At 46.8% G+C, this 22166-nt stretch overlaps 1 protein-coding gene across 1 annotated transcript in view; it reads right to left on the reverse strand.

Annotated features, from left to right (window-relative positions):
- LOC147120926 (cation channel sperm-associated auxiliary subunit epsilon-like) overlaps positions 1-22166 on the reverse strand; it is a 196855-nt gene that overhangs the window by 14123 nt on the left and 160566 nt on the right. Inside the window, exons 14-17 of the mRNA XM_085979704.1 lie at positions 13725-13824; positions 13038-13130; positions 8485-8639; positions 1831-1884 (exon numbers count right to left, since the gene is read on the reverse strand). Coding sequence (XP_085835830.1) covers positions 1831-1884; positions 8485-8639; positions 13038-13130; positions 13725-13824 — 402 coding nt within the window. The remainder of the gene's footprint in view (positions 1-1830; positions 1885-8484; positions 8640-13037; positions 13131-13724; positions 13825-22166) is intronic.

Here is a 22166-nt window from a genome sequence, read left to right on the forward strand (position 1 = left end):
CTTCCTGATCACCTGCTGTACCTGCATACTAACCTTCTGTGTTTCATGCACCAGGACCCCCAGATCCCTTTGTACTGTAGCACTTTGCAGTTTCTTTCCATTTAGATAATAACTTGCTCTTTGATTTTTTCTGCCAAAGTGCATAACCTCACACTTTCCAACATTATATTCCATCTGCCAAATTTCTGCCCACTCACTTAGCCTGTCTATGTCCTTTTGCAGGTTTTTTATGTCCTCCTCACTTACTGCTTTCCCTCCCATCATTGTATCATCGGCAAACTTGGATACGTTGCACTCGGTCCCTTCCTCCAAATTGTTAATATAGATTGTAAATTGTAAAGAGTGTCAGAAGTGTTTGAATCTCCAGCATTTGACCTCAATTCTTTTGAAGTAGAGACATTTTAGGATAAATATTAAATTAAATATACAATTGATAATGGAGGAACAATTGACACAGAACAATAATGCATGTCCTAGAAGATAAGAATATTTTGCATGATTGTTTTACACCTACAGACTAGACACTCAAATAAACTGTTTTTGCCGTGACATTTTTGAACACTTTGGGGGGAAAAGTTCAGTTGGTTTGTGCCTCCCGTTAGCACCTTAAGAGGGCGCTAATGGGGCACAAAGCAACTAGCGCCCGTGCGTGGCGATGTTTGCACCGCTCACGAAATTAACTAGACATTTTGCGGCGGCGTTAAACACTACTGCCACGATCTCCTGCGCCAGCAGATCGTGACGTAAGTCGAGTGTGCAACGCCCCGGTAGCGCCCTGGACCAGATATTGAGTGGCGCCCCCTGCCTTACGACCTGCCGCTAGCAATGACAGGTTGAGGGGAGCGTTTTGCAGTCAGGAAGGGACTGGGGGAGCGCTATTTAAAGGCGACCGCTTCCTGCCTTTTTTTGTTGGTGACATTTTTGCATCACGCATTCTGAGAGAGAGAGAGGGAGACTTCTGGAGAGATTCAACGTTGTGTGAAGGATTTTTGAGTACTGAGCAGCACTTTGCAGGTTCATTTTGATTTGCCCTTCCTTGTATCGATTTAGAAGAGACTGTGGGGCTGCACTCTGAGCTCTTTCCCTGGGTCTCTCCATTGTTCTTTCCAGCAGATTTGATGTACAGGTCTCTCCAGGCCGAGATTCACGGCTGCAATGAGCAGGATGTGGATGGAGAGCAAGATCAACCCCCCCCCTTTAAGATAAAAACAGAAAATGCTGGAGAAACTCAGCAGGTGTGAAGAGAGAAACAGTTAACGTTTCAGGTCGATGACCTTTCGTCAGAACTCCCCTTTAAGAACTGGCCTTCGCCAGTGTGTCTGTGTTCCATTGCTGACATCACACGAACTTCGCCAGCATTCTGAGGTAGCGCCTCGCTCCTCGACCTTTGCACCTTAAGACAGTTGTGAAGCACCTGATTTAGTGCTCCAATCACCTCCAGGGGCGATAAAAGCCAAGTTTGCAGTCGGAGGTGATAATTAGCGCCAGGCCCTAATCTTTGCACCCAGCCGATAATCGCGCCCCAAATGGGGCGATACTGAATTTTTCCCCCTTTGGCCTTTAATTTCCTGAGGTTACACCAGTAAATATGGGCAAGCGTATTATAATGGAATGCAAATGATGCAAAGCTGCCATACTGCATATTTCCCATCAATTGTGCCCTAAAATTCAAATGATGCACAAAATTCCACTGTGCCATGCCTATTGAAAAGAAACTCTTAAACTCAGTTAAAATAATTCTTTACAGTCTCGTATGTTATGCTGCTCAATGTTGATATGGGTTGCACACTGGACTACTCTAGATGATTATTTTTGTTACAGAAACTATACCTGATTAACACTCCATAGGTTTGCACAGCAAATTGAGCTGTCAATTCACAAAAACTGCGGAAACAAAAATATATAAGATTAGTAATTTAAAAATAACAGGAAAGTAATGGAAAATACATTCTTGAGAGCTACAGCAAGTTCTGTACCTGGTTACAGTAACACCAGGGCTGGAAAATTTCATTTATCAAGGTGACTAGAATGAGCTACTTTACTTTTAGGCCCGAGACGTTCAACTTGTGGTCCACGAGCCATATTCGATCCCTGACCTCTGGCAATCATGTACTGTTGGCCTGGGCAATCCAGTTCTAATTTATGCTCATATTTCTTATTTGCTGGTTTATCCTGTTTGAATCTTGTGAATGCGAGAGTTTGGAAAGGGCTGTTTTGGCAGATAAATCCTAAATCAGAACATCTACTCGTCTCAACAATTTGAGATATATGCAAATCCATGGGAATCTGGATTTAATCTTGGTAAGTGGATCCCGAAGCTTTATGGTATGTACCTCTGTGGCCCATGAAGTCAAAAAGATTGGACACTCCTGGGATAGTCCAGCTGAAGAGTAAAGCTCTATTTACACTGGGGAGAATTTATTCACTAGTGATAATGTTCTTTATGCACGTTTATGATTTTGCTCAGAATATTGAACAACAGAAATCTCCCCCTCTCCCTTAATGTGCTTTAAACCCAACCTCAGAAAATGCATCAATGTTCAAGTTTTAATATCCCACACCAACCTTCTTTATCTCACAGTCAAGATGTCCCTTGAGAGGGTGCAGAGATTTACCAGAATGGTTCCGGGGATGGGGGATCTTAGCTACAAGGACAGGTTGGAGAAGCTGGATTTGTTTTCATTAGCGCAAAGGAGGTTGAGGGGTGATTTGATAGAGGTGTACAAGATTATGACGGGTTTGGATAGGCTAGATGGGGAAAGGCTGTTCCCACTAGTTGATGGTACAAGGACTAGGGGACACAGATTTAAGGTTTAGGGCAAGAGATACAAGGGGGACGTGAGGAATAACTTTTTTACGCAGCGAGTGGTGATGACCTGGAATTTGCTGCCGACGGACGTGGTGGAAGTGGAGACACTCAATGTTTTCAAGGGGAGACTGGATAGGCACGTGAGGGAAATAAACTTGCAGGGCTACGGGGATAGAGCGGGGGAATGGGACTGACTGGATTGCTCTACAGGGAGCCAGCATGGACTCGATGGGCCGAATGGCCTCTTTCTGTGCCGTTATGCCTCTATGTGTGCTGAATAAAGGGGTCTGTGCATATAAGATTGCCCACACTGATTTCACATGGGGTCTTTACAGTCAGCACAGAGAGAAGACATAGGCCATGATTTTACCGGTGCTCAGAGAGCGGATCGGGAGTAAAAATCCAAATGATTGACGGCGGGTTGCTAACCCGCCGCCACACAACTTTGCAAAGTGTCGGGTCTGCGAGTCCCAATCAGACCCGACACCAAACGGCACTTAAGGCAGCTTGTTAACTGCCTACATAATCCCGTTTTAATTGGCTCTTCCCATTTTAAGAAATTTTCAGCGTGTTGCACGACGTGTGACAAACACGCCAGCTGATTGTGCTGGGTTCAGCCAGTAGATGAATTGTTGACAGCTGCTCCTACAGCATAATAGCGGAGGAGCAACATGGCTGACTTTCAGAACTTTGTGCTTTGAGGTTTTGTAACACATTTTGCAGGTCTATTGAGCTTGTGAGTGTTTAAGCTGAGATCCATGTGCACTGTGACCTCCTTGGAATACCCTCTGGCCACATTGAGTGCTTATAACATCTGTGCAGGGGCTGAGACGGCCATCTCAGTTGGGTGAGGAATCTGGGGCTCTGACTGAGGGCTCTGCTGTGGCATGGGAGTGTGAGCACTTGGAGAGGAGCCTACACTTCCTTGTTGTTGACCACCAACATCCCTCTCATGGGTCACCCGCGCTTCACTGCTAGCAAGTGGCTGGAGGGCACCTTGCTGCACATCAGTGGGGCCATGAGAACCCGTCTCTGTACTGACAGTCCTCATAATGGGGACGTCCAAGTACCTCTGGTTCCTCTTCTCAATAGATGCCCATCTATCTTCCATATCAGACCATCTGTTTAGAAGAGTCACCATGCTCATTTGAGTCTAGTGATTTATGTCCTCCATGGAGGTTGCCATCCTTTCCATGGCGGCACCTACATTCGCCATTGAGTGCACCACCACATTGCTCATGTTTGACATGGACTCCTCCATTCCCTGCACACTCGCAGTTACCGTGGATGAAAACCCTGTCAGAGACTCCTGTATTTGTTCCTGGAGTTCCAGCACTGCTCTCTTTCTGGATGGCCCCAGAGGCACAGCGTCTACATGCAGCAGAGCAGAGGTAGGAGAGTCCTGCGACCTCCGACGAGGACTCTCCAGTGCTGTCGCTGTCTCCACCATCTGCTGATGTTCACTTGTGATACACCAGGTGACAAGGTCGTGAAGGACCCACCGAGGTGTGTGTCTCTGCACTGGAGCTGGGTGCGCTGATTTCTGGTGACGCTGCTCCCTCAGAGGCTCCAGGTTCCTCTAAGGAGTCGTCTGGCTCTTCCTCCTGGACAGTGGGGAGGGGGTCTCTTGATGGTCCTGTGGGGGAGTAAAGGCATGAGTTAGACATGTGAAATTTAGGTAGCAGAAACATCCTATTGTGCAGATGATCAGAACTCAATCTGTATGAACATCAGATGCCATATCAGTCACTCATGAAATCTAAATGAGAGGGTTACAAATCTATTGTCACCAGCTTGCTCTAGTGCACCTGTCTCTCCATCCCCCACTTCCAGCTCCTCTGCACCTCCGACAATGTCGAGAGCAGCCTCCTCAACGTTTGTTAAAGTTGCGAGTGATGGTGGGCCTCCTCCTGTCCTCGCTCTCTCCCTCTTATTGTGGGCTCTCTTTTCCTGCAATGAGGGACACAAGTGGAGTTTCACCGAGATTGATGGAGTAAGTGTAAAGATTCCATAACATTGAAGCTTAGAGGGAGACAAAGATGGACTGGGGTGCCAAAACCAAGGTGCCTCCCTGTGCCTTGTTAGTTGTTGTCATTGCATAACAGTGAGAGCGAGTGTGAGTAGTGCATAGTAAGATGGTGAAATGATTCTGTACATAGAGACAGAGGGATAGGTAAGGGTGCAAGGGAAGTAAGGGTAAGTTGGGATGTGGAGGAGTAGGTTGACAATGCAGAGTGCTGGTGATGAGAACAAATGGGAAGCAGATTGAAGATAAGTGTGATGTGATACTCATTTTTGCTGAGCGTAGAAGATCTTTTTCGGCACTGCACCCAGGTGCGTGAGCACAAGGACCTTGCGCTTACCTCCTCAGCAATTTGCAGCCAGCTGCCTTTGTCTGCTGAGGAGGCATCCTTGGGCCATCGAGAGGGAACAGAACATCCCTGCACCCTCTTACTCCCCCCACAAGAGAGTGGAGGGAGTCATCATCAAATCTAGGAGCAGCCTTCGATCTTGCAGCAGTCATTTTCAGAGGACCTGTTTTCAGGAACAGCATAAACCAAATGAAATGCTAAGGCTACGTGGGCCCCTTTAAAAGCTCCTGAATGGAAGATGTCAGCAGAGGTGAGCAGCACACCCGAACCCACTGACTCCGCTGGTAGTGCGCACGGCGGGCTTAATAAGCCCAGTTAAATTAAAATCGTGATTTCGGAGCAGCTGAAGCTGGCAGCGGGATCGGAAGCCGCTGACCACTCAACCCGACTCCAACCCGCCTCCACTGGGAAAATCGCGGCCATGATATCATGGAAAAAGAGGAAGCTTAAAGGAACTCCCTTCATCTATTTGTTTACTGCCTACAAAAAACCCTGAATAGCACTAGGATGCAGCAACCTGGGAAATATCAAGTTTATATGTCCCATAACCCTCAAATAAAACAATTTTTAAAAACTGGCATGTCCATAAAAACAGAGCCCAAAAATGAATGTTCCCCCTCCTCCCCCACACTTCTGTCCCCTGGTCCTGAGTGCCAACGTGTCTCCTGCCTGGTATCTGCAAGCAGATAATTAAAATGTCTGAATATCAGCAGCCACCAAGATCAGGCAGCTGGACTCCACAGCTGATCCACCACAAAAAACAATGCAACTCCCTGCCCTACCCCATATCTTTAGCTTTCACCTGTATGCTGATGACACCCAACTCTACATCTTCACCACCACCAGGCTGTTGCTGTACTTTCCAACTGCCTGGCCAACATTAATTCCTGGATGAGTGAAAATTTCCTTCAGCTCAATGTCAGCAAGACTGAAGTGATCTTTTCAGCTTACACTAACACCTATGTGTTTCTAACTTCGTCAATCTCCCCGTTTACCCCTTTCAAGCTAAATCTGGTGATGGCCAACCTTGGCGTCCAGTTAAACTCTCAGCAGATATATTTTACCCCATATCCAGCCTGTTGCCAAAGCACAATCTTTCCCCTCTGGAACACTAATGAAATCTGCTCTTTGAGGTGGAAGGTAGCCAATACTAAGGCCTAGAAATTCGGTGGGCTGTGCCACCAGTTAACGCCTAAAGAGGGCACTCAGTGGCTTTAGCGCCACTGGCCACGCCTCCCGTGATATTTAGCGGGGCGTTAATGGTGGCGTTAGCCTGTAGCGCTGTGCCGCCACCGATGACGTCATCGGCGTGTGCAGCACCCCGCTACCGCCCCGATCGCGATATTTGGTCGCGCCCGCCTCTGTAACGCTGGTCGCAAATCGCGCCTGGTTCACGGGGCCTACCTGTGGCAGTAGTGGCGCAAATTAAGGTGGAGGTGCGGGGTGGCCATTTTTTTCGGTGACCGCCTGTCAGCACCTCCGTCCCCGGCCTCCTGATCCCCCCCCCGGGCAGTGCCGGCTGTGTCCCGAGAGCCCGGCACTTCTCGGTGCCAGGCTCTTTTGCCGGCACTCACAATCGGTCATCGCGCTGGTGCAGGCCCCTCCCCCTTAAGAAGGGGAGGAAGGCCTGCAGTACCGCAGCGCGCCGTGCCGCAGTGTGTGGCGCTGCGGCACGTTGCGCTGCGATATTCAGTTTGAGCGCCCCAAGAGGGACGTGGGGCGCCTCGAGCAGCGCCCCGCGTCCCTCTTGGGGCGCTCAAACTGAATTTCCGGCGGGCACAATGGCTCCGTTCGCAGTGGTAATTCCGGCGCCCGGCACCACCGAATTTCTAGGCCAAAGTCTGGCAATCATGAGAGGCATTTGTGCATGCAGTGAACACAGTATCTTGCATCCAGTGCACATGCAAGGATCTACAGAAGATGTCTCATTTGAAGAAAAATGGCAATACAAGTAATGAGGATGAATGTCAATTTTCTTGCATTGCTGCTTATACTTGCCTGAATAGCTTTACAAAAGAGTAATGTTTCCCTGAATTTATCCATTAACATGTTGTAATTGCAGCACAGAAGGGTAATATTGAGGATATTTCAGAAGTACTGCAATAGGTAAGAAAGGGTGAGAAAGATTGTTGACTTATTATCCTAATATGCAGATAGAATAATATAATGCCTGTTGAACTTCAGCTAGCAAGGTACTTCAAGTTTATTTGTGCTTTGCTTAGCTGCATATATACTGTGCTTCTCTCTGCAAAATTGTGAATTCTGTGCCCTTGACATTTCTGGGCTGCCCTCTCCTGTTGCTCCTCTTCCAACATGTCAACCAACGGCAGATTGATGGTGCACCCATGCTACTGTATTCCCTGAAAAAATCTTCCTTGACTATTTCTGTAAGATATCTATTACTCTGTTCATCCTTTGTCCTCTGCCAGTTGTCCCAGGTGCTTTTATGCCAACTTCAATTGGGAAAATTAGCACACTGAGAATGAAGTAAATGCTGAACCAATTTGCGCTATTCCCATTAAATGCTCATTAACAAGGACATAAGCAAAAATGAAACCTTTAGTCCCAGGTCTGTGCGTTAACATGGGCAACAAGTATTAACACACACAAACAATTACATAAGCACTACAAAGAAAGACTTGCATTTATATAGCACCTTTCTCGACCTCAGGACGTCGCAAAGCGCTTTACAGCCAATGAAGTACTTTTGAAGTGTAGTCACTGTTGTAATGTAGGAAACGCGGCAGCAAACAGCAATGTGATAATGACCAGATACTCTGTTTTTTAAATTATGTTGAGTGAGAGATAAATGTTGGCCAGGACACCGGGGATAACTCCCCTGCTCTTCTTCAAAATAGTGCCGTGGGATCTTTTACATCCACCTGCGAGAGCAGACAGGGCCTTGGTTTAACATCTCATCCAAAAGACAGCACCTCCGACAATGCAGCCTAGGTTTTTGTGCTCAAGTCTCCAGAGTGAGACTTTAACCCACAACCTTCCGACTTAGAAGCAAAGGTGCTACCAACTGAGCCACAGCTGACATTATGGACACTACAGTATGAAACCAGTGGCAAAAATGCTAGCACTGACACAAGAAAATGAGCAATTTTCTACCCGTACTGCAGAGGGCAAAGTTTCCCCAATAGTGTGTCAGTGTTAAAGAAGGGAATTCTGCCTTTAGAATGAAATTATTTTATTCCAGAGATTGAAGTATGAAGTATGAATACATTTTTCACATTCTTTGTTCAGAATTTCAACTTACAAATATTGTTTTGTATAACTGTAAAGTATGTATCAAACAACCTGTAGTTGGGATCCACTATTTTCACGCTGAAAACATAAACTCCGATATGGTCAGTTGGCCAGGTCAGGTACATAGAGCCTGTTCGGTTCAGAATTTCATACGGTCTGTCCAGGTTTTTAACCAATCCACCAGCCTCAAAACAAGACCTATAATTCTTAACCCAAAATATATCAACATAAACCTTTATTATCATATTGTTATACCAATAATCTCCTGTGAACATTACATGATATTAGGAAAATGGAAGTCTTTTCATTTCATTACAATACCCTCAGCATACTGTATGACAATACAACAAATACTTGCATCTATATAGCACCTTTAACGTCCCAAGAAGTGTAAACAGACAAAAATGGATGCTGAGCCAAAAAGAAGATATTAGGAGAGGTGACAAAACACTTGGTCAAAGAGGCGGCTTTTAAACAGGGGCTTAGAGGAGAAGAGGGCGGTAAAGAGGTGACGAGATTTAGGGCGGGAATTCCAGAGCATGAGACCTGTACCAATGCTGGAGTGAAATGAGTGGGGGATGCACAAGAGTCCAGAGTTGGAGCAACACATAGTTCTTGAGCAGGTTGCAGAGATAGGGAGAGCGAGGTCATGGAGGGATTTGGACACAAGGATGAGGATTTTAAATTGGAGGCACTGGTGGACCGGGAGCCAATGTCGGTCAGCGAGCATCTGGGAGATGGGTGAGCAGGCCCTGGCAGCAGAGGCTTGGTTGAGTTTAAGTTTATGCAGGGTGGAAGATGGGAGGCCAGCTAGGAGAGTGTTGGAATAGTCAATTCTAGAGGTGACACAGGCATGAATTAGTGCCTCAGGAGCAGATGGGCAGAGGCTGGAATGGGGGCAGGCAGTGTTACGGAGCTGGAAGTAGATGTTCTTTGTCATGCAGATATTGGAAGCTCAGCTTGGGGGTCAAATAGGACACCGAGGTTGTGGATAATCTGGGTATAGTTCTTAATGCATATTTGCGTCTGTTTTCACAAAAGAGAGGGACGATGCAGAAACTGCAATCAGGGAGGAGGAGCGTGAAATATTAGATGAAATTAGCATAGTAAAAGAGGAAGTATTAAGGGATTTAACATCTTTGAAAGTGGAAGTCCCCAGGCCCGGATGAAATGTATCCCAGACTGTTAAGAGAAGTAAGAGAGAAAATAGCAGAGGCTCTGACCATCATTTTCCAATCCTCTCTGGCTATAGTTGTGGTGCCGGAGGACTGGAGGGCTGCTAATGTGGTACCGTTGTTTAAAAAAGGAGAAAGGGATAGACCGAGTAATTATAGGCCAATCAGCCTAACCTCGGTGGTGGGAAAATTATTGGAAAAAATTCTGAGGGACAGGATATATCTTCATTTAGAAAGACACGGATTAATCAGGAACAGTCGGCATGGATTTGTTAAGGGAAGGTCGTGTCTGACTAACTTGATTGAATTTTTTGAGGAGGTAACAAGGAGGGTCAATAAGGGTAGTGAGTTTGATGTAGTCTATATGGATTTTAGCAGGACTTTTGATAAGGTCCTGCATGGCAGACTGGTCACGAAAATAAAAGCCCATGGGATCCAAGCCAAAGTGACAAGTTGGATCTGAAATTGGCTCAGAGGCAGGAAACAAAGGGTAATGGTCGAAGGGTGTTTTTGTGACTGGAAGGTTGTTTCCAGTGGGGTTCCGCAGGGCTCAGTACTGGGTCCTTTGCTTTTTGTGGTATATATCAATGATTTGGACTTGAATGTAGGAAGTATGATTAAGAAGTTTGCAGATGATACAAAAATTGGCCGTGTGGTTGATAGTGAAGAAGAAATCTGTAGACTGCAGGAAGATATCAATGGACTGGTCAGGCAGGCAGAACAGTGGCAAATGGAATACAATCCAGCGAAGTGTGAGGTAATGCATTTGGGCAGGGCTAATAGGGCAAGGGAATACACAATAAATGGTAGGACACTGAGAAGTGCAGAGGATCAGAGGGACCTTGGATAGCATGTCCACAGATCCCCGAAAGTAGCAGGACAGATAGATAAGGTGGTTAAGAAGGCATACGGGATACTTGCCTTAATTAGACGAGGCATAGAATATAAGAGCAGGGAGGTTATGCTTGAACTGTATAAAACGCTAGTTAGGCCGCAGCTGTAATGATATCAGCAAATAGTGATGTTATTTGCCTGTTTGATTATGATGCCTTATCAGCATGTTTGCAGGTATTGATTACTTATGACTGACCAGCAGAGGTCATGTGACCGAGACAAGCAAGGCAGTTCAGTTTAGTTTCAGTTTTGTTCTAGATGCATCACTAGCCTGATGTCTCCTGTAAATGCTGTTAAAAGAGTTGAACAGACTTTAGATTTTAGATTAAAACTCATTCTCTTTCATAAATGTCTCGTCATTGAACCCACAAAGAAATCAATACAGCAGCTAGAATACTGCATGCAGTTCTGGTCACCACACTACAGGAAAGATGTGATTGCACTAGAGAGGGTACAGAGGAGAGTTACAAGGATGTTGCCGGGAGTAGAGAATCTTAGCTATGAGGAAAGATTGGATAGGCTGGGTCTGTTTCCTTGGAACAGAGGAGGCTGAGGGAAGACCTTATTGAGGTGTATAAAATTATGAGGGGCATAGATAAAGTGGATAGAAAGATTTCACTTAGCAGGTGGGCACAGATTTAAAGTAATTGCTGCAAGGTTTAGCGGGGATTTGAGGGGAAATTTCTTCACCCAGAGGATTGTGGGGGTCTGGAACTCACTGCCTGAAAGGGTGGTAGAGGCAGGAACCCTAATCACATTTAAAAAGTACTTGGATGTGCACTTGGGATGCTCTAACCTGTAGGGCTACAGATCAAGAGCTGGAAAGTGGGATTAGGCTGGATAGCTCTTTGTTGGCCGGCGCGGACACGATGGGCCGAAATGGCCTTCTTCCGTGCTGTAACTTTCTATGATTCTATGACATATCGGAAGCACCAATATGGAAGGTGGCATCGTCAGAACAGATGTGGTGGAGACGGAGAAACTAGGAGAATGGAATAGAGTCCTGGGAAGAAGTGTAGTTCAGGTAGCTGTGAGAGTCAGTGGGCTTGTAGTGGATGTTTGCCGATAGCCTATCCCCAGAAATGGAGACAGAGAAGTCAAAGAAGGGAAGGGAAGAGAGAGAAACAGAGTTAACATTTCAGGTCTGTGACACTTTGTCAGAACTGGAAAAAGTTAGAGATATAACAGGTTTTAAGCAGGAGCAGAGGCAGGGAAAGGGGGAGGGGAAGAAAGACTTCTCTGTCTCCATTTCTGGGAATAGGCTATCGACAAACATCCACTACAAGCCCACTGACTCCCACAGTGTGAACAAGCCTGGCCTTCCAACCCATTCCCCACCAAAGAAAATCTCAGCCTTACCCCCTTCACTGAGCACATAGTGGGCCTTCCCCCCCACTCTGCAATGAGCATATATTCAGCTTTTCCCTCTAAAAAGAAATCCCCCCATCCCAGTTGAGCTTAAGCTTCCCTCCGTGACCTCAATTTAGCACAAATTCGGGTCTATTTCTGCTCTCCGAGAGCAGTCGCTCACCTTCCACTCAATGAGAACTAAATTTCAGCATTCCTCCCACCAAACCGCTGAGAAACAACTCCCAGAAGATGCGGCCTTTTTGTGTGTTTGACTTCCTTTTGAAGTTTTTATGTTATGAGCTCAGAACAAATTGCAATGCAGTCGTGTTCTGACTTCAATTGCTTGGCTACCTCACAAAACATGCTCCACATTGTGATGCTGTTCCTGCAGGGGTGGAGGACATTCTGAAACAAGTCAGTGCTCTTGTTGGTTTGGGTTCTTTCCCAACGGTAAATTCTCATATTGATAGCTACTCCTCATCAGAAGTAACAGCACCAAAACCCATCCTAAGCTGAAAACCTACCCTCTGTAACATCCCACCCCACATGAGAAGAAAAGGCTTGTTCCCTCCCATCTCTGGCCCGACACAGTTCCCCCCTTCCACACACAACACCACCCAACCCTTGCCATCTCTCATTTGCCCTCACCTTCTGTCCCCCTCCTCTTCCTCATCTCTCCTATCTCGCCATCTACGCTCCTCTCCACTTCCCTCCTCCCCCCCCAGTATGAATAAATAGGCCCTAGCCCAATGCCACATAACCCTTCATTGTTTTCCTTTGCTCCCTTTCCTCCATCCCTCCTCCTGGTCTGTCCCCTCCTCTTCCCCTGCCCCACTCCTCATCCCCTTCCCCATCCCTTGCCCCCTATCAGCCACTCTTCTCCATCTCCCTCTCCCTTGCCTTCTCCCTCCACTCCTCCTTCTCCCCCTGAGATCTCCCTCCTCTCCTCCCCTGAACCCACTTCCCCATCTGGGTCCAGTAATCCCACTTTCTAACATGCTTGACCTAAATACAGGATTTGGTCTTGACTTCCCATGTGCAACTCCATGGGAGTGGAACGAGTATATATAATCATCTGATGTCTCATTCTTTAAATATCAGGCTCGAAATTTAAACACTGAACTGCTTAATGCCCACGTGTTAAATGATGAGTAGCAATTATTTTAAAAACACAATCACATTTACCCCAGGACCCCAGATATCTTTTCGTGGCACAAGATTTCCTTTGTGAAGTTCTAGCATGGATTCCCAGGTCTGTGCTTCCTGCTGACAACCAGCCTAAACAAAGAAAATTCAAAAAGGATTTAAATCTATGAAGATTACCACCTTATAGGTAACACTTGCTCTAGTTGCATAATCAAATGAAGCTGCCATAATGCACTAAATGGCTGAGAAAATGATTGAAACTTGAGTGTATTATCACTGGATGCATTTATACGGTACAGGTTCCCGTTAGGCAGAATCTTGTTTATGCTGTCAGGTGCCAATTTAAATTCTCTCCACTCCGCTTCTGGTCATTAAGTTTTAAATGTACTAGTGGATCTCCCGCACTGCTCATTCTAAGTCAATTATAAGAAAATTGGGTTAGTTCAATTGGCAACCTCTTTCCATGCAGCATGTACCTGTGCTTTTACTAGAAAGTGACCTGCAGCCCCAAATAGGGCCATCCTCCTTTGATGCAGCAGGACCCACAATTCTTCCTCATCAAAGGGAGCACTGTTTCCCACATATCTCCATTATGCCGTTATGAACAATTAGCTGCTTTTCTGCCACCACCACAATGGTCAGCTGCTGCACCGTATGCGCTGCTGCCTTGCCAAGCTCTGTGGACCAGATTTTCCATTTATATATGGTATAATATCAGATTTTTACCTGTAGCATGGTTGTATTATAATAGAAGTCAGTCCTATCCTGTTCTTCCCAAATAATGAAATTGGCGGTTACATGACCAAGGAAATTTTCACCCAAATACCTACAATCAAACACAAAAAAACCTTGAAATTCCACGTTTGTTTGTTGGCCTGATATCTTAATGATTATTCATCAGTACAAGCCCATATCACACTTCATTAAAACAATTATGAACAATTAAAGCCTACAGTTCTAGTTACATTGAATCTATATGACAGAAAAGGTGATTATATGTAATGGGAACAGTAGCATAGTGGTTCTGTTACTGGACTAGTAATCCAGTAGGCTTGGATTAATGATCTGGGGACAAGAGTTCAAATCACCACGCTGGGGAATTTAAATTCAGTTAATTAAATAAATCTGGAATAAAAAGCTAGTATGGAACTACTGGATTGTTGTGAAGGAATTCTGCCATCCTTACCTGGTCTGGCCTATATGTGACTCCAGACTGACAGTGATGTGGTTGATTCTTAACTGCCCTCTGAAATAGCCTCTCAGTTATAAAGAACAGCAGTTCAAGAAGGTAGCTCACCACCACCTTCTCAAGGGCAATAAATGCTGGCCTTGCCAGTGACACCCACATCAATAATCACTGTGAATACATTAAAAAAAAATGTAACTGGTCTATGCTGGTGTTTATACTCCACATGACCCTCCTCCCACTTTAATGACCTTTTCTCACCCTGTCTCTGTATCCTGAGGTACGTGGAGGCGGGGAGAGAGATCAGGGTCAGGGAGGAGGAAGATCGGAGACCGCGGCAAAATTGGGGCGCAGATGCGATTGGGGTGCGGGAGCTGCGACGGCCCGCGTTCTTTAAATGTAGTGTCTGGAGGAGCTTTTCTGGCTCCACATTCAGATAAGTATATTTCAAAAACTTACCTCGTTGGTAGCAAGCGGTCCCGAGGTCTGATTTTCCTGAGTGCAGTCGGTGACAGCTGCTTCAGGGCAAACCAATCTTGCAGTGGGGGCCTAAAACAGGCATTAGCACCCATACTTGCATATGCAAAGAGCCTAACGCCTGTTTCAGATGAGGGCACTGCACAACGATTATTTTTCCTTTCCAATATGGTGAACAGCACACATCCAAATGAAAATGTGCACGCACTTCCTGCCCGCCATATTGGGGGCTTACTAGGTTGGTTAGCGCCTGAAAAACAGGCGCTGTGCAGACACGTTTATAAGCCTAGGATAGATAGTTACCTTTTTAGCCTGTTCCTGTTGACAGCTTTGCATGTTTGTGTTTTAACAGTGAGTGCTTTGTGGTGATGTAGGAGAATCGCTGCACTCAATATGTTGATAGACTGGAGAAGCTGGGGTTGTTCTCCTTGGAGCAGAGAAGATTGAGAGGAGATTTGATAGAGGTGTTCAAAATCATGCGGGGTCTGAACAGAGTAGATAAGAGAGAAACTGTTCCCATTGGCAGAAGGGTCGAGAACCAGAGGACACAGATTTAAGGTGACTGGCAAAAGAACCAAAGGCGACATAAGAAAAAACTTTTTTACACAGCGTGTGGTTAAGAATGCACTGCCTGAAAGGGTGATGGAGGCAGATTCAATCTTATCTTTCAAAAGGGAGTTGGATAAGTATCTGAAGGGAAATAAATTGCAGGGCTATGGGGAAAGGGCAGGGGAGTGGGACTAGCTGAGAGTTGGCACGGGCTCGACGGGCCGAATGGCCTTCTTCCATGCTGTAACCATTCAATGATTCTAATAGTGTGAGGGAAGCTTAATAACCATCAGTAGAAATGCAGACAATATATCAGCAATGGTTCAGCTTCATATGTTCATGTTAATTTATCAACCATACATGGTCAAGGTTAGTGACACACATGAGCCCAATAAGGTTGTAAGGATGTGCAGTTTAAATAAAAATAATAAAATGCAATCTATAGGCCAAAGTCAAAAAAGTCTATAGAGACCACTAATGAATCACAAAAGCTCTGGCTGCGTTCAATTTCTGTAATTGATGATCTGCAAATACCATCAAGTTTTTTTCTGAGCAACTACACAAATCATCTGTTGTAGATTCTTTATTTCATTATTGCTTTTGCATCTTTGAGGTAAATGCAGTTCCTGACCAAAAGGGGCCTTAATGTGTAGCTAATTTCACCAAAAAATTCTAATACTACTATCACTCCAAATCCTAGCTACTGTAAGGGGTTTTACTGTGTGGGTGTCTTGGGTTCGTCAGTTATGCCTCTGACTGCCCCCTTTGAGCGGCTCGAATTGCTCGCCCCTTTGGAGTTCTGACCACCGGACTTATTTGCAGGTAGCGATATAGAAAATGAGCAGACCAGTGGTTTGGTGCAAAGAAAAGCCAAGATTTTATTACCAGAGAACGATTCTATACAAAGGATAATATGGATGCAGTACACTTACACTTAACAGGGATGGGAAATAAATGGCACATCGAGGGAAAATGACTAAAATGACAATTTTAGCAATCCCCTTAACTCCCACCCTCTAAACCTCGCTAGGCTACCTTATGAGGGGTCAGAATTCCATGCTCACCAGTCCAAGTCGTTTAAACAGACAAGAATCGTGCTTCTTTGCCCTGCTGCCTTTCGATGCCACGTGGTTTCAATGCTGCACAGGGTACCGTCCAGGTGAAAATGCCCCAGTAATAAAATAGTCTCTGGCAGGGTATTTCACCTCTCGGGACGGGCTCTTCTTTGTAGGTCCTCTTCCTCGGGTGGTGGCAGGCAGGGTGCGGGAGGCAAGGAGAGAGAGCATGGCTTCCTGAGGGGCTATACTCCTCTCGGTAGCCCTTATCTCACGCGCTAAATCAGCTCATCCTTTGTCTGATTTGAGCGGGTTGGAATTGAACAAAAGGTGTCGATCTTGGCCCATCGACTTAGATGGCCGGTAATAGCTTCTAATGGTCCCATAACTGCTCTCCTTTGTTCAACAGATTCCTTGATGGGGCCAGCCTAACCTGGATGGCTCCGCTGATCATTTGGATCGTTTGAGTAAACAAGCTTGATGGCCTGTAAACAGGGGCCTGAATGTAACTGAGTTTGCTCCCAATACATAAATGTAAAAGTTCTGTTGTGGGAATTCGGGTTCACCTAAGCAGGTATTGACGAATTCCTACTAAATAATCGAGTTCGACTTCAGGAGAACAACCAATAAGTTATTTAATGCAGGAAACAGATGTAATACAGCAAACAATGGCGATGGATACAGGAGAGCCGTGGAGTAGGTCTTGTCCCAGCGGGGACGCCACGAGGACTGAGTCTGCAGTCCTGTGGATTGCGTGATGATGTCATCACGTTCGCGTCGTGATGTCATCACGTTGTCCCGCGCTTGGGGCGTCACGTGACTCGCGACGTGACGTCGTCACGTTTGCCCGCACTTGGGGCAGTCACGTGACTCGCGTGATGGCGCTATCGCGTTCTCCCGGCACCCGGCACTGTAGCTGGCCGTTGCGGCCGAAGTCGCGGGAGCAGGAGTCACCCGGCACTGCAGCTGGCCGATGCGGCCGAAGTCGCGGGCGCGGGAGGCTGAGCTGTGCCGGCGGCCGCCGCGGGAGCGGAAGTCTGAGTTGGTCCGGCGGCCATCGCGGGAGCGGAAGGCCGAGCTGGGCCGGCTCGCACTCTTAAAGGGGCAACGCCCCGTGCAGGTAAACACTATACAAACACAGGTAAAGGGAATTATGTACAGGTAAGTAAGGGACACTCGGCAGTACCGCCACATACGGCCCCCCAGAATTCGCTTTAACGAAAGTCCAAAGATGAGATGGTCTGACGAGCTGGTGGTCTCAGCGGGCGTGCTGTCTCGACTTGGCGGGCGAAGTCTAAAGATGCTGGTCGTGAGCGGATCCTTACGCGCATCGTGGCGAATAAAACGTATCCGTCAGGCGAAGGATCGTGGGGACGTGTGACCTCTGCAGCCCGTGGTTCGAACGGGCGCTGGGGCGAAACAGCAGGCCTTGTTAGAGTGACGGGCAGGTTGGGCGGACGCAGACGATCGCTCTGTTGATGTTGGAACAAGTCCTTGTTCTGACGAAATCTGCAGGAACGCCGAACGGGCGATCCAGAAGGACTTGACGGGCGAGGTCGGTGAACTCGCCGACAGGTGAGCGAAGTCTTCGGGAGACTGGAACGCATGGAACGGTGCGTGCCGTAGTGCTACGACGGTAACACAACAGAGAGTGAACAGTTGCTGCGTTGATCAGTGATCGGTGAGGACAGCAACTTTCACGTGGCCGATCGCGGCCGTGGGATGCCCATTGGACCCGTCCTCGATGTTTGCAGCGTCAGTAGATGTTTGCGTTTGTCGAGGGGAAAACTGGAGAAAGGGCGGCAACGGTCCGGGTTGTTGTTGATTTCGGTAGGGGTAAACTGCCTGGAGGGCGGCAACGCTTCTAGTTGTTGTAGAGTTCGGTAGAGGAAAACTGCCGAGAGGGCGGCAACGCTTCCAGTTGTTGTGGACTTAGTGGAAAAACTGCCGAGAAGGCGGCACGCTTCTCTTTCTCGCCAAAAAGTGTGGTAGGTAACACAACCAGCAGGCTGACGGGCTGGTGTGTCGTCGGCGGGGAATGAGTCTTCGTGTTTCACGAGGGATGGGTCCTCGTGGTTCACGATGGATGGGTCCTCGTGGTGCGCGAGGAGTGCATCCTCATGGTTTGTGAGGAGCGAGTCCTCGTGGTTTGTGAGGAGCGAGTCCTCGTGGATTGTGAGGAGCGAGTCCTCGTGGTTTGTGAGGAGCGAGTCCTCGTGGCATCTCCGCGGGGGCGCGCTCCGATCTTGTGGGCCCGAAAACCTGCGGAACCCGCGCTTGGAGGGATTCATACTTGCATTTGCGTTGGGAGATGTCGTGGAAGCGGACGATCCGTGTGGCGGTAGAAATGTCGAATACGGAGACCGTAAGCAAGTGCGTGGTCTGTGCTGCATTGATGTTCTCGGCGAACAGGGCTTCCACCTTTACAAAGCACGAGGGCGGTTGTTGCTCCCTGAATCGTGGTAGCGACAGTGAAACGGCTGATGCTTCCATGGCGTGCTTCTTTTGTGAAAATCATTCACAAAAATCGGGGTCCGACTGCGTTTCGTTCGTGAAAAACGGGATCACCTCCAGGCTGTGCTTCCTTTGCGAATACGTTCGCAAAGACGGGGTCGCCAATGTAGGAACTGGTGTTCGTCGCCTGTTGTTCGTTGGTTGTTCGTCGGTCGTCTTCTGTGAAGACGAGGTTCAGGCTGCGCGTTGCTTCCGTGAAAAACGTTCACGGATACGGGTTCACCAATGTAGGTATTGATGAGCTCCCGTACTCACGTCGCTGGGTCACCAATGTGGGAATTCGGGTTCACCTAAGTAGGTATTGGACGAATTCCTACTAAAAGCAAGCCTGAAGGCTTTGTATCTTAATGCTAGAAGCATTAGGAACAAGGTGGATGAATTAGTTGTGGAAATAGAGGTAAACAAGTATGATTTGATTGGGATTACAGAAACGTGGCTGCAGGGTGGGCAAGGCTGGGAACTTAACATCCAGGGATATACAATATTTAGGAAGGATCGGCAAAAAGGTAGGGGAGGTGGGGTAGCATTGCTGGTAAAGGAGGGGATTAATGCAATGGAAAGGAAGGATATTAACTCGGATGAAACGGAATCTGTAGGGGCAGAAATGAGAAATAGCAAGGGGAGGAAAACGTTAGTGGGTGTGATATATAGGCCTCCAAATAGTAATATGGAGGTGAGGGAAGGCATAAAAAGGGAAATTAGAGAAGCGTGCGATAAGAGCACAGCTGTCATCATGGGTGACTTTAATTTACATATTGATTGGACTACCCAAATTAGTAAAAATTCTGAGGAGGAGGAATTCCTGGAATGTTTTCGGGACGGTTATCTGGACCAATATGTCGAGGAGCCGACTCGAGATCAGGCCATTTTAGACTGGGTATTGTGCAATGAGAAGGGACTTATCAACAATCTTCTTGTACGAGGCCCCTTGGGTCAGAGCGATCATAATATGATCGAGCTCTCAGTCGAGATGGAGAGTGAGGAAATTGAATCAGAGACTAAGGTCCAGAACTTAAATAAAGGGAATTACGAGGGTATGAGACGGGAATTGGGTAAGATTGATTGGGTGGTGTTTCTGGGGGGATTGACAGTGGATAGACAATGGCAAGCATTCAAAGATAGAATGGAAGAATTCCAGAACATGTTTATACCGGTTTGGCATAAAAATAAACCTAAAAAGGTGGCTCAACCGTGGATAACGAGGGAAATTAGGGACAGCATAAAATCAAAAAAAAGGGCATATCAACTGGCAAAAAAAAGCACCAGACCGGAAGATTGGGGGCAGTACAGGATACAGCAAAAGAGGACAAAGGGATTAATCAGGAAGGGGAAAATAGAATACGAAAGTAAACTTGCAGCAAACATAAAGACAGACTGCAAAAGCTTTTATCGGTATATCAGGAGGAAAAGACTGGTAAAATCCCAAGTCGGTCCCTTGCAGTCCAATTCGGGAGAATATATAATGGAGAATAAGGAAATGGCAGACCAATTAAACTCATACTTTGGTTCTGTATTCACAAAGGAGGACACAAATAACCTCCCAGGAATATCGGCAAACATAGGGACTAATGAGAGGGAGGAGCTGACAGAAATTAGTATCTCTAGGGATATGGTGTTGGGTAAGTTGAGGGGACTGAAGGCCGACAAATCCCCGGGGCCTGATAAACTACATCCTAGGGTACTTAAGGAGGTGGCCCTGGAGATAGCAGATGCTCTAAGGATCATCTTCCGGAACTCCATTGACTCGGGAACAGTACCCGTGGATTGGAGGGTAGCTAATGTTACCCCAATATTTAAAAAGGGGGGTAGAGAGAAAGCAGGGAATTATAGACCAGTAAGCCTTACATCGGTTGTGGGCAAAATGCTAGAGTCCATTATTAAGGATAAAATAGCGGAGCACTTGACAAATGGGGAAAGGATCGGACAGAGTCAACATGGATTTACAAAGGGTAAATCGTGTTTGACTAATCTGCTGGAATTTTTTGAGGAAGTAACTGGTAAAATAGATGGGGGAGAGCCAGTGGATGTGGTGTACCTTGACTTCCAGAAAGCCTTCGATAAGGTTCCACACAAAAGATTATCATGCAAAATTAAGGCTCATGGGATTGGGGGCAAAGTATTAACGTGGATAGAGAACTGGCTGGCGGATAGAAAACAGAGAGTTGGAATAAACGGCTCGTTTTCGGAGTGGCAGGCAGTGACCAGCGGGGTGCCGCAAGGATCTGTCCTGGGACTCCAGCTGTTCACAATATATATAAATGATCTGGATCAGGGAATTGGATGCAATATTTCCAAATTCGCTGACGACACTAAACTAGGAGGAGGGGTGGGCTCTGATGAGGATGTCAGGAGGCTACAGTGCGATTTGGACAGGTTGGGGGAATGGGCGGATACGTGGCAGATGCACTATAATGTGGATAAATGCGAGGTTATCCACTTTGGGGGTAAAAACAGGAGGGTAGATTATTATCTAAATGGCAATAGATTGGGAGATGGGGAAGTGCAGAGGGACCTGGGTGTTCTTGTGCACCAGTCACTGAAGGAGAGCATGCAGGTGCAACAGGCGATTAAGAAGGCAAATGGTATGTTGGCCTTCATATCAAGGGGGTTCGAGTATAGGAATAGGGATACCTTACTACAGCTGTACAAGGTGCTGGTGAGACCGCATCTGGAGTATTGTGTACAGTTTTGGTCGCCCCATCTGCGGAAGGATGTTCTTGCCATGGAAAGAGTGCAGCGGCGATTCACCAGGCTGATACCTGGAATGGCGGGAATGACCTACGAGGAGAGATTGAATAGTTTGGGCTTGTACTCACTGGAGTTTAGAAGATTGAGAGGGGATCTCATCGAAACATATAAAATTATGGCAGGCCTGGACAGGCTGAATTCAGAGAGAATGTTTCCAATGGCAGGGGAGCACAGAACCAGGGGCCACAGTCTAAAAATAGCGGGCAAATCATTTAAAACAGAGATGAGGAAGAATTTCTTCACTCAAAGAGTGGTGAGCCTGTGGAATTCCCTGCCACAGAGGGCTGTGAAGGCTAATTCAATAAATATTTTCAAGAGAGAATTGGATATATTTCTGAAGGCTAAGGGGATTAAGGGTTACGGAGAAAAGGCGGGGACGGGGTACTGAACTGGTAAGATCAGCTAAGATCTCAGATGAAGATCAGCCATGATCTCATTGAATGGCGGAGCAGGCTCGAAGGGCCGAATGGCCTACTCCTGTTCCTATCTCTATGTAACTATGTAAATAATTGAGTTCGACTTCAGGAGAACAATCAATAAGTTATTTAATGCAGGAAACAGATGTAATACAGCAAACAATGGCGATGGATGCAGGAGAGCCGTGGAGTAGGTCTTGTCCCAGCGGGGATGCCACGAGGA

This window comes from Somniosus microcephalus, chromosome 3 (genome assembly GCF_052327205.1).
Source record: "Somniosus microcephalus isolate GS21.2 chromosome 3, FLI_Smic_1.0, whole genome shotgun sequence".
Taxonomy (NCBI): domain Eukaryota; kingdom Metazoa; phylum Chordata; class Chondrichthyes; order Squaliformes; family Somniosidae; genus Somniosus; species Somniosus microcephalus.